The following is a 13,198-nucleotide window of genomic DNA, read 5'->3' as shown; positions in this document are numbered from 1 at the left end:
CGTCACACTGACCCACAGTGTTCCACACACTGTCTCACCGTCACACTGACCCACAGTGCCCCACACACTGTCTCACCGTCACACTGACCCACAGTGTTCCACACACTGTCTCACCGTCACACTGACCCACAGTGCCCCACACACTGTCTCACCGTCACACTGACCCACAGTGCCCCACACACTGTCTCACCGTCACACTGACCCACAGTGTTCCACACACTGTCTCACCGTCACACTGACCCACAGTGCCCCACACACTGTCTCCCCATCACACTGACCCACAGTGTTCCACACACTGTCTCACCGTCACACTGACGCACAGTGTTCCACACACTGTCTCCCCGTCACACTGACCCACAGTGTTCCACACACTGTCTCCCCGTCACACTGACCCACAGTGTTCCACACACTGTCTCACCGTCACACTGACCCACAGTGCCCCACACACTGTCTCCCCATCACACTGACCCACAGTGCCCCACACACTGTCTCACCGTCACACTGACCCACAGTGTTCCACAGACTGTCTCACCGTCACACTGACCCACAGTGCCCCACACACTGTCTCCCCATCACACTGACCCACAGTGTTCCACACACTGTCTCACCGTCACACTGACCCACAGTGTTCCACACACTGTCTCACCGTCACACTGACCCACAGTGCCCCACACACTGTCTCACCGTCACACTGACCCACAGTGTTCCACACACTGTCTCACCGTCACACTGACCCACAGTGCCCCACACACTGTCTCCCCATGACACTGACCCACAGTGTTCCACACACTGTCTCCCCGTCACACTGACCCACAGTGCCCCACACACTGTCTCCCCGTCACACTGACCCACAGTGTTCCACACACTGTCTCCCCGTCACACTGACCCACAGTGCCCCACACACTGTCTCCCCGTCACACTGACCGACAGTGTTCCACACACTGTCTCCCCGTCACACTGACCCACAGTGCACCACACACTGTCTCCTCGTCACACTGACCCACAGTGTTCCACACACTGTCTCACCGTCACACTGACCCACAGTGCCCCACACACTGTCTCCCCGTCACACTGACCCACAGTGTTCCACACACTGTCTCAATGTCACACTGACCCACAGTGTTCCACACACTGTCTCACCGTCACACTGACCCACAGTGCTCCACACACTGTCTCACCGTCACACTGACCCACAGTGCTCCACACACTGTCTCACCGTCACACTGACCCACAGTGTTCCACACACTGTCTCACCGTCACACTGACCCACAGTGTTCCACACACTGTCTCACCATCACACTGACCCACAGTGTTCCACACACTGTCTCACCGTCACACTGACCCACAGTGTTCCACACACTGTCTCCCCATCACACTGACCCACAGTGTTCCACACACTGTCTCACCGTCACACTGACCCACAGTGTTCCACACACTGTCTCCCCATCACACTGACCCACAGTGTTCCACACACTGTCTCACCGTCACACTGACCCACAGTGTTCCACACACTGTCTCACCATCACACTGACCCACAGTGTTCCACACACTGTCTCACCATCACACTGACCCACAGTGCCCCACACACTGTCTCCCCGTCACACTGACCCACAGTGTTCCACACACAGTCTCACCGTCACACTGACCCACAGTGTTCCACACACTGTCTCCCCATCACACTGACCCACAGTGCCCCACACACTGTCTCACCGTCACACTGACCCACAGTGTTCCACACACTGTCTCCCCATCACACTGACCCACAGTGTTCCACACACTGTCTCACCGTCACACTGACCCACAGTGTTCCACACACTGTCTCACCATCACACTGACCCACAGTGTTCCACACACTGTCTCCCCATCACACTGACCCACAGTGTTCCACACACTGTCTCACCATCACACTGACCCACAGTGCCCCACACACTGTCTCACCGTCACACTGACCCACAGTGTTCCACACACTGTCTCCCCATCACACTGACCCACAGTGCTCCACACACTGTCTCCCCATCACACTGACCCACAGTGCTCCACACACTGTCTCCCCATCACACTGACCCACAGTGCCCCACACACTGTCTCCCCATCACACTGACCCACAGTGCCCCACACACTGTCTCACTGTCACACTGACCCACAGTGTCCCACACACTGTCTCACTGTCACACTGACCCACAGTGTTCCACACACTGTCTCACCGTCACACTGACCCACAGTGTTCCACACACTGTCTCACCGTCACACTGACCCACAGTGCACCACACACTGTCTCACCGTCACACTGACCCACAGTGCTCCACACACTGTCTCACCATCACACTGACCCACAGTGTTCCACACACTGTCTCACCGTCACACTGACCCATGCAAATCTACACGTGTAGCTACACCACATGGATTGCAAGTAGCCAAAAGGGCAACTCACCTCACTCTTGTTCCAGGCTAATGGGGAGTGGCCATAATTTCTGGCCTCACTGGCTGCATCCAGGCTGTTCAGAGGTTGGCCACACGGTGGCTCAGTGGTTAGCACCGCTGCCTCACAGCGCCAGGGACCTGGGTTTGATTCCTGCCTCGGGCAACTGTCTGTGTGGAGTTTGCACGTTCTCCCCGTGTCCTTTGGGTGTTCTGGTTTCCTCCCACAGTCCAAAGATGTGCAGGTTACACGGATTGACTGTTGGAAATGCTGAGTTACAGGGGTCGGATAATGGGGGTGGGTCTGTGTAGGATGCTGTCAATGGGCTTACGATGGGCCAAATGGCCTGCTTCCGCTCTTGTAGGGATTGTACGATGCCGTTAACCTTTCTCTTAATAAAAAAGGCTCACTGTCCTTTATAACATAACTAGTATCGCTGCCTCTACAAAGGCCTACAATACGGAAACCCGAAATGTACACTGTGCTGGGCTAGCAACTTTTGACACAACGTCTCGGCAGTTCAGTTTGACCGCATTCTGTCCCAAGAATGAAGTTCACCGTCTCCCTTCTCTTCCTGGTCCCTCAGTTACCCCAGTCTGGTGCACCTGGCCAGTCAGATCGCCTCAGGAATGAAGTTCTTAGCCTCCATGAACTTTGTGCACCGTGACCTGGCCACCCGCAACTGCCTGGTCGGCGAGAGCTGCACCATCAAGATCGCCGACTTCGGCATGAGCCGCAACTTGTACGCCGGGGATTACTACAGGATCCAGGGCCGCGCGGTGCTCCCCATCCGCTGGATGGCCTGGGAGAGCATCCTGCTGGTTAGTGGCCGACGCGATTGTCGGAACCCCGCCCCTGCGTTTCCCCAGCGTTCGGTCCGCGGTGTGGAACGGTAGGGGGGCAGGAGTGGACGCACTCACTTATTATCGTAAAACAGACCGGATCCGTTGCGATCCATTGGCAGAATGCGTCGGCCTCCGCCTTAGCAGAAGTTCGAATCCATTCGGGCGAGGGGTGGAGTGAAGGGGAAGGAAAATCGGATTGAGAAATAAAGAGAGGGAGAACAAAAAGCGACCCCGAAAGCAAAGGGAGTTAAGAGAAAGATTAAAATGGAAAATTGCCCTCTCGTTGCACCCTTGCAATGACAAAGACGAGCTTAAAATGTCCCTTTTGCACTGCATTAACGGTATTCACATCACTGAAACAAAATGTCCGCACGCTAGTTAATGCCAGACATAACTTTAACATTTGTCAGAAGGATACCAGAAAGTTTGTTTGATGTCTAAACTGGGATGCAAGTCTTCAAATAGGAGACAGCAGTTCACACAAGGAGGGCTGCTGATTGGTTAATCATAAAGTCATACAGCACAGAAACTGACCAAACAGTTCATGCTGACCATAATCCCAAGCTAAACTAGCCCCACCTGCCTGCTCCTGGCCCATCTCCCTCCAACCCTTTCCTGTTATGTACTCACCTAATTGTCTTTTAAAGATTGTAATCATACCCACATCCACCACTTCCTCTGGAAGTTCATTCCATAAGTGTTTAAAAAAAAAGAGTTGCCCCTCATGTCTTTTTTTTTAAAATCTTCCTCCCCTCACCTTAAAAACTTTCCCCCTCGCCTTGAAATCACCTCACCCTTGGAAAAAAGACAGCTGCCACTCACCTTATCTATACCCCTCATTATTTTGTAAACCTCTGTAAGGTCACCCCTCGCACCACTGCTCCAGTGAAAACGCCTCCTCCCCATAACTCAAACCCCCACCACTCCCAGCAACGTCTCCTCTGTCCAACTTGATCCCATAACCAGAACTGGACACAGCACTCCAGAAGAGGTCTCACCAACATCCAGTACAACCTCAACATGACGTCCCAACTCCTGAACTCAAAGGTCTGAGCAACGAAGGCAAGCGTGCCAAACACCTTCTTAACCGCCCTGTCTACGTGTGACACAAACTTCACAGAGTTATGAACCTGAACCTCTTTTCCACAACACTACCGATCTTAATCGGGTCAGTCCTGCCTTTGATGTTTTACCAAACCTCGCATTTATCCAAGTTAAATTCCACCTGCCACGCCTCAGCCCATTGACCCAACTGAGCAAGATTTCTTTGTGACCTTAGATGACCTCCTTTGCTGACCTCTGACCCACCAGGAGGTGCAATGCTGTCAATGTGGTCACTCAGGTTGCATTTGTGATTTCCCTTCTCCCCGCCCCACCCCCCCCTGCTGTAGGGAAAGTTCACCACTGGCAGCGACGTCTGGGCCTTCGGAGTCACCTTGTGGGAGATCCTGATGCTGTGCAAGGAGCAGCCTTACTACCACCTCACCGACGAGCTGGTCATCGAGAACGCCGGCGAGTTCTTCCGGGAGCAAGGCAAACAGGTAACGGAGAAGCGAAGAAGGGATGTTGGGGAGGGGGGGCAAGCCCACCCGGTCGCTCGAAACCCTGTTCCACCGTCGCGTAGAATTTACGATCTGTGCTGCCCCTCCTCTCACCCAACTTCACCCCACCTTAACAAAGTGTTCATCCCAAAGGGAGTGGAATATAAAAATAGGGAGGTGCTGCTGAAACTGTACACGGAAATAATTAGAACATGCAAGGGTTGTGGACCAGGCCAGACCCCTCAAACTATTTTTAAGAAGGTAACCTCGATCCTAACTTGTCCTTGTTTTAAAAGCAGATGTGCAGTGGATGTCCCAGATGTGACGCAGCTGGTCAATCCACTCGGCTTTAAGTGAAACAGACTTTATTTAGACACCATAGTTATAGAGTCATTAAGACGTACAGCATGGAAACAAACCCTTCGGTCCTACCCGACCATGCCGACCAGATATCCCAACCCAATCTAGTCCCACCTGCCAGCACCTGGCCCATATCCCTCCAAACCCTTGCTATTCATATACCCATCCAAATGCCTCTTAAATGTTGGGATTTAGAGTAACCTAACTATAGGGACACTTAACTGACCAGATACAGCAACTTAACTAAAGAACTGTTCCAATCCAGTTATGTCCCTTAAACACGCCCCATAAAGGTAAATTGAAATACAGATTCTTACAGGCAGAATGGAGCAACTTTCAGAGAGATTTCAGGGAGAAAAGCCAGTCAGGAATCATCTGCTGAAGCTTGGAACCTTTCCTGGACTCCAGCATCTTGTGACTGCCACAGCTAAAACCAAATTAGACAAAACCTGAACTGGGCGATCTGGCCACTCCCCAGGCATTGTTGAATTGGACGTATCGTCACCTCTGCCTTTACAACCTCTCTTGGAAATAAAAGGACAAAATAATCTTTTTTAAAGGTGACAGCATCACAATGCCTAGAACTTTGTGAGCAGTCTTGGTCCTTAACAAAGGACAGACAGACTGGCCCTGTGGGGAGGGGATGACCTAGTGGTACTATCACTGGCCTTTTAAGTCAGAGACCCAGGTTCAAATCCTGCCATGCCAGATGGTGGAATTTAGTAAAAATCTGGAATTAATGATGACCATGAGCTGATTGTTGGGGGAATACCCATCTGGTTCACTAATGCTCTTTTGGGAAGGAAACTGCTGTCTTACTTGATCTGGCCTACACGTGACTCCAGACCCATAGCAATGTGGTTGACCCTTAACTGCCCTCTGGGATGGGCCAAGCCATCAGCCCATGACTGAAGATAAGTTCCAGCGAAGGTCCACTCAGTTGTTCAGAGGGATGGAGAGACTGGCTTAGTCAGTTGGGTCTGTGCTCTTTGGGCTTGAGAAGAATAGGACATTCTCGTAGAAACATACCAGATTCTTCAGCAGGGGTGATGCAGAGAGATTGTGGTAGAGTCTAGGACCAGAGGACCACCCTCTACCATCTCATCTACAAAAGTTGCCCAGCGGGTATTGGACACCTGTCTTTGGGACTGGATTGTGTGGGGGGTGGGGGTCAGGGGAACTTGGGGGTGGGGGCGGAAAGGCTAGAGGAAAATGTAGGTCAACTCTTGGCCTACCAAAGATGACTCTGTGGGGGTGGGATTGCACCCCCAACTTCCTCTTGCAGCTAGAATGTTCAAAGGCCTAGAAAATAAATGTGTGAGTGGGCCATTCGGCCCCTCTAGCCTGCTGCAACTGAATGGCAGCATGTCTTTGTGCGTTAACTAACATGTATAGCGTCCGCTGAAATGGCCCCAGGTTGGTCCGAGGGGGAGTTGGGCATGGGCAACTCAGAGAATGAAGAAGGAAAAAAAAGATTCATTTTTCCATGACCTTCTCCCCCCCCCCCACCCGATTTGAGGATGGGCTTAACCACAGAATTCTAACGGAGACCATTTAACCACCACGTTCCTGCACGGGTTCTGTTCTCCAGTGCCAATCTGCTGCCCTTTTCCCACATCTTTGTACGCCATTTCCGTCAAAGTAACCAGCTGACAGCGCTCCCCCTCCCCCTTTGAATTGCTCATTTGAATGTGCCTCCTCCCGCATTTCCAGACAGAGCGTTCCATACCCTAACCACTCTAGGGGGCACGGTGGCACAGTGGTTAGCCCTGTTGCCTCATGGCGGCAGGGACCTGAGTTCGATTCCAGCCTTGGGTGACTGTCTGTGTGGAGTTTGCACATTCTCCCTGTGTCTGCATGGGTTTCCTCCAGATGCTGTGGTTTCCTCCCACGGTCCAAAGATGTGCAGGTTAGGTAAATTGGCCATGCTCATTTCCCATCGTATTAAGTGCATTAGTCAGCGGGAGATGTAGGGTAGGGGAATGGGGCTGGGTGGGTTACTCTTCAGAGGGTCAGTATGAACTGGTTGGGCAGAAGGGCCTGTTTCCACACTGTCAGTAATGTAAACCTAATCTAATTGTTTTCCACGTCCAGGGGTGAGGTTGGGTGGGAGAGACGGGACCCGGCTGCCTCTACCTGACCGATTTGTGTGACTTGTATCCCTGCAGGTGTATCTCCCTCGGCCGCCGGTCTGCCCACAAGCGCTGTACCGGCTCATGGTGCAGTGCTGGTGCCGGGACTCGAAGAACCGGCCCACCTTTCAGCAGATCCACCGGTTCCTCACGGACAACGGCGCAAACGTGGCCTGAGGGCGCAGGGGTGGGGTAGGGGTGGAAGAGGGCACGGTCCCCATCCGCCTGGGATCCACCAAGCACTCCCTTCCCCTTCCCCTTCCCCTTCCCCTGCTACTCGGCTGGACTGGACCCATTGAAACCTCTCTCTCTCTCTCTCTCTCCTCTGGGGAAGGGGAAAAAGCAACGAGAGAAGCAATTGCCAGCTGGTTCTTGGAAAAACACTGGATCTTGAATCTTTGAAGAATGGGCGAGGTGATCGCAGAGCATCCCTGTGTGTGTGTGTCTCTCTCTCCTCGCAACCGATAACAGGTTTCATCTCAACCTCACAGTGAAGCCCCTCAATGGGACATTACTATACCCATCATCTCAGCCCTCTGTCTCTCTCTCTCTCTCTCTCTCTCGTCTCATAAGCACCGTGACACAGAATTTGTTAAATCTCTGGACTACTGAAAGAAGGGCTTATGCCCGAAACGTCGATTCTCCTGCCCCTGGGACGCTGCCTGGCCGGCTGTGTTTTTTCCAGCACCACACTCTTCAACTCTGGTCTCCAGCATCTGCAGTCCTCACTTTCTCCCGCCAGAGGACTGTTGCCTGCATGTATCTGCATTTCTGTGTGGGCAGATCAGGGTGGGGGTAGATCAGTCCATCGGTATGCAGACTCGATGAGTGGGGCAATGAAGAGTGTGTGTCAGAATGAGAGAGAGAAAGAGAGACAGAACATTTCATTCACGACAGTCGCAATTGGATTGTAGTTGCAACTCCTTTGAGGATTACCTGCGTTGTGAGCCCACTTTAACTAGACATGTAACTACTGAAGTGAGTTTTATTTCCCCCTTCCCCATCCCCTATTGATGATGGAATTCCTGGAGCCTGGATTTTTGACCTAGCGTTGGACTACTGTAAACTGACTTGGCCGGTGCCTCGTTCAAGGTCAAGGGGCCGTTGAAACAATTGGGGCGATTCTTTAATCAGTTGATTGTCCAATCGTCGCATCGGTGGAGGGACTCACTGATAGCACTTGGAGGCATTTGAAGCAAGGTGGGGCGAAATGTCTGCCATCAGTCTTCCATCAACGTGCCGCCACTGATTTTGGTGATTTATCTTCTCGGCTGTTACTCGACGATTGCTTCGGGGCGTGGGAGGCGGAAGGTGTGAAATCAGACAAAATGCCAACCCCCCACTGCCCCCTCCCGCCAGCCCCCAAATAGCCAGCAGACTGCAACAGCGAAGAGCTGGTTACACCCTGGTTCATCGATGCAAGGTTAGCTTTTAACGGGAGGAGCCCTAACCACTTCGTTCAGACGTACCAAACTACTGAGAAGGCTGCCCCCCCTGCGTTGAAAACGGACGACGAGGTGTACAGTAACTACTGAACGAACATCTGACTACTGCATGAGGAGGACAGCCAGCAGACTTTCAGAAGAGTGAATTGTCTGTAGTATTGTCTCCGCTCCTCTGTCTAGATGTACGCTTCCCTGTGCCAACACCCCCACCTCCATCCTGGGCCTTAGCTAGAACTGGAAAACTCAACGGGCAGCCCTGAAATGAGTCAGAAACACTGGACACCCTCAGTTGGTTTCATGGGCGATTTCTTACTGCACAGGGGATTTAATCAGGAATTACGGGGTAGTGGGATTCGTGAATCCAGGGGGTCGGCTGCCAAGCTGCTACCCTAACCCGTTCGCCTCTGCCCTCCCCTGATTCATGGGGTTCCGACTCAGTGTCCCGGGTTAAGATTTCCATTGAGCGAGAAGGTTTCCAGAGGTGGGCGTGCAGTTGGGCTCGTCCATCGCTGCTCACGCGCACCTTTTGGGCTTCATAGGCCGCTCCGTTCGGTCAGTCCACCCCATCCACTTCTCACCAGCCTCCGTCGCTGCGTACCCTTCCATTTCCTTCCCCCCTTATTCCCATCAGTTATAACCTGTGGGCTGTGAACACACCCTGTTGAGGTGGATCAGAAAATCCCTACACTGTAGAAACAGGCCCAAAATGTCCACGCCGACCCACCCAGACCCATTCCCCCTACCCTATTCCTCTACGTTTACCCCTGACTAACGCCCCTAACCCGCACATCCCTGAACACTAGCGGGCAATTTAGCACGGCCAATTCACCCTAACCTGGACATCTTTGTCAGTGTGAAAGGAAATCCACGCAGACACAGGGAGGATGTGCAAACTCCACCCAGACAGTCACCCGAGGCTGGAATCGAACCTGGTGCTGTGAGGAAGCGGTGCTAACCACTGAGCCACCCACATGTCTTAACTTCCACTCCCTACATTTTCGATGTGCTCATTTATTTCAGCGTGACTACCATCTTATTCCTGAGGTCAACAGAATACCTGTCGAATTATATGAGCAGGAGTATTGGTTTATACCTGTATTAGTTTGAATGAGATGCCGCCCAGTTATAGGGTCAGAAAGCTATACAGCACGGCAGCAGACCCTTCGGCCCAACTCGTCCATGCCGACCAGGTATCCTAAATTCACCCAGTCCCATTTGCCCATGTCCTTCTAAACCCTCCTTGTTCTATTTTTTTTTTGTCCCAAGCAACGATGTTGTTCCCAGTGAAGGGTTGCTGACTGGAATTGACACCAGCCATAAGGTGCACCACGCAGAAATCCGTTCACCGCCTCCAGTGTCCTGCAGGATAACGTGAGGCCAAGAGCAGAGGTTGAGGACGCGGTTACACCGTGGTTCCAAGTCACTCAGGAGGCCGGTTTAATTACACAGCGACGAGTCCTCAGTGGCCAGTTTGTGAAATTTGAGTGCGGTTCACGAAATAAATTCAAACTGAAACGCTGGCATCCGTTAATGGTGACGACTAAACTCCCCGATCGTCACAAAGTCGCAATTAAAACCGAAAACAGAATCTCAGCAGGCCATGGCAGCATCCGTGGAGGCACAGAAACAGTTGATGTTTGAAGTCCAGGCTATTTCTTCAGGGTCACTAGACTCAGAGACGTGAACTCTGTTTTTCTCTCTCTCCACAAATCCTGCCAGACCTGCTGAGTTTCTCCAGCACTTTTATTTTTGTCTTTATTTTCCGTTCTTCCGGCGCTAGCAGTGTTTTCCTTTTGTAAATCTACACCTTGAGAGAAAGGGAATCTGCCGCACTTACCCCAATCTAGCCTCCACATGACCCCAGACCCGCCATGATGCGGTTGGCTTTTTTAGCTCTGAGCTGTCACCAACGTCTCAAAAAAAGGGCAGTACACCGTCAGCAACGTCCACGTCCCTCGGATGAACGGGTTACAAAAGAGAAAGAGGCCGTTCGTCCCATTTAAGACTAACCTCACTGCCATAACTACCTGCCAAAAATGTCATGTGTCTTCCTTTTTCCTCCTGGCTACCTATTAGTGTGGAATGGCCGTGTCGCTGTGTGGGGTCAAAAGGTGAGCTGCCCAGATAGAAGTATAGGACAGGAACTGGCCCTTTGGTCTGCTGTGTTGTGCCGAACTTGACGCCAAATTGAACTAATCCCTTCAGCCTGCCCTTAGTCCATGTCCCTATCTTCCTTGCATATTCCTGTGCTTATCTTATCTAAACGTCCCTATTTGTACCTGCTTATAAAGTTATTTATGAACGTTTCCCTATTCCTCGGCTCCCAGTTCAGATTCTGCTTCACAAGCACGGCCTTTTAACTTCAGGTATCTGACCCGGGAGCCATGAAAAGCCTCGTGGGAAATAGATGGAATCAGGTTAATCAGAGCCCCATCCCACCCCAAGGTCAACAAACTAGAGCTTTTTAGACCGGGAACTGTGGGCGGGTTAAGGTGTGGTTTATTTCAGGGCGTTTGGAATGTTTCCAGCACGGAGTCAGAGAGCCTTTGCGCTCTGGAGTGGCTCTTGGACGAGGGAGACGCAATCTCACAGCTAGTACCTCAGGAAAAAAGGGCGGCGTTTGAGTCCCTTTTCATGAGACAAATGGAGCCCAGGAAAGTAGAGGAAGTCAAGGCGGGCATCGGTCATGAGTGGGGTTGGGAGGGGGTGGTAAAGGAGGATGCTGAATGGCCTCTTCAAGTTCCCATATTCCCCTATTCTACAGGTGGGAACTGCAAAGGACTGGTTGGGAGACACTTTATCTTGCCCAGATTGCTGCAGCCTGTGCATACCAATGCCCTCTCCACCTTCCTCGTGTAAATGCGGTGCTTTAGACCTTTCCCCTGCTTGCAATAACACTTAGCGTTTTCTAAAGTTTGGGACCCCCAGTCCGTCTCTTGGGTTTCTGCCAAGAACTGGGCCATCTGTGAACCCAACTACTGATTAAGTTAAACATTAGGCATCTGAGCTGGAAGCTAGGAACATGGTTGAAGTGTTCTTAAATCATGTAAAGAGTAGCTGGTAATCCAGATGTTAAAAATTATTGACGGTGAGTAAATATTTGTGTAGCGTGTGGGTGTTTTAACAAATGTTGGTTATTGTGAGATAGAGAATTCTTCTCTAATCCTTTGGTCTTACGCTGGAGTCAAACTGTACTGGATTATTGTTGAGGTTGTGTACATATTTTACAAAGAGATTTTTAAGGTAATATATATGAAATCACTTTGGAGCTTCTCTGTAGATCCTATTCATGCTTGCATTTTTCTAGGTGTTTGTAATAAATCTTCCTTTGATTGTTGAAAGTAAGAGATGCCTGGAAGCAGTGTTATTAACCATTCCTTTCTACAGTGACAGTGCACTCTTGTCTCTAAGTCTGGGCGTCAAGTCACATCATCCGCCAAACACTAACCACAAAGGTCTCGGTTTGACAATCCCACGGTAAGTATTGAACTTACCGTCTGTTGGATAGGATGACCAAGTCGCACCATTGCCCCCCCCACCCATCTCAGGTAGGCAGGGAAGATAGATCCCGTGCCGCTATTCTGAAGAGCAACGGGAGAGACGAGCCAACACTGACCCCCTCAATCAAAGTTGTGGAGGGAACCGACTCATTGTCGCATCCGTTCTGAAAATTGACTGTCTTCCCACATTTGCAACAGTGGTCGTGCTTCCAAAGGACTTCATTGGGATGTCGAACACTTTGGGGTCACGAGGGGGCGATGTATGTGCAAGCCTTACTTTCCCATTGTTTTAAAGTATCACAATCAATTCTCGGCGCAGACGAGTGTTGCATCTTCAACAATGAAGCAATGAAACCATCATAAATGGATCTGTGGTGGCACCAAAATGTTATGCATTCAAGTTACATTCTGTACTTCTAGTTGTCGCTTTATTTAGGTCCATTCTAGTGTCTTGGCTCCACACAAACCTCCTCTTGTGTCTGTATGTATTTTTCTGTCGTTCATTTGCAATGTGTGTTTCACGTTCTTAAGATATCTCAAAGCACTACCGAGAGTAGAATCAGAGAATTCTACCGCACAAAGGAAGCTATTTGGTTCCAGAAAGAGCTACACAGCTAATCACATTCTCCAGCACTACCTCCATAGCCTTCTAAATGCATCATTTTCAATTGTAATGAATCAGACAGCATGGAAGCAGGAAACCATTCAGCCCATCAAGTCCACGACAGCCTCGAAAGAGCATCACAACGAGACCCCCCCCCCCCCCACCCTTACCATACCCCTGTAACCCTGCATTTCCCATGGCTAATACACCTAACCAACACATCCCTGGACAATTTAGCAAGCCAATGTACCTAACTTGCACATCTTTGGACTGTGGGGGGGGGAAACACCCATGCCGACATGGGGAGAATGTGCAAACATCACACAGGCAGTCACCTGGGACTAGACTCAAA

At 51.1% G+C, this 13,198-nt stretch overlaps 1 protein-coding gene across 9 annotated transcripts in view; it reads left to right on the top strand.

Annotated features, from left to right (window-relative positions):
- LOC132832819 (discoidin domain-containing receptor 2-like) overlaps positions 1–12,034 on the top strand; it is a 242,759-nt gene extending 230,725 nt beyond the window's left edge. For all 9 annotated transcript variants that reach the window (XM_060850980.1, XM_060850981.1, XM_060850984.1 and 6 more), the window contains 3 exons: positions 3,006–3,240; positions 4,656–4,805; positions 7,334–12,034. In XM_060850980.1, coding sequence (XP_060706963.1) covers positions 3,006–3,240; positions 4,656–4,805; positions 7,334–7,474 — 526 coding nt within the window. In that variant the 3' untranslated portion in view covers positions 7,475–12,034. The remainder of the gene's footprint in view (positions 1–3,005; positions 3,241–4,655; positions 4,806–7,333) is intronic.
- Positions 12,035–13,198: the final 1,164 nt, after the last annotated feature.

Source organism: Hemiscyllium ocellatum, chromosome 35 (assembly GCF_020745735.1).
Source record: "Hemiscyllium ocellatum isolate sHemOce1 chromosome 35, sHemOce1.pat.X.cur, whole genome shotgun sequence".
NCBI lineage: Eukaryota > Metazoa > Chordata > Chondrichthyes > Orectolobiformes > Hemiscylliidae > Hemiscyllium > Hemiscyllium ocellatum.
This window is presented reverse-complemented; position numbering and strand designations above follow the sequence as displayed.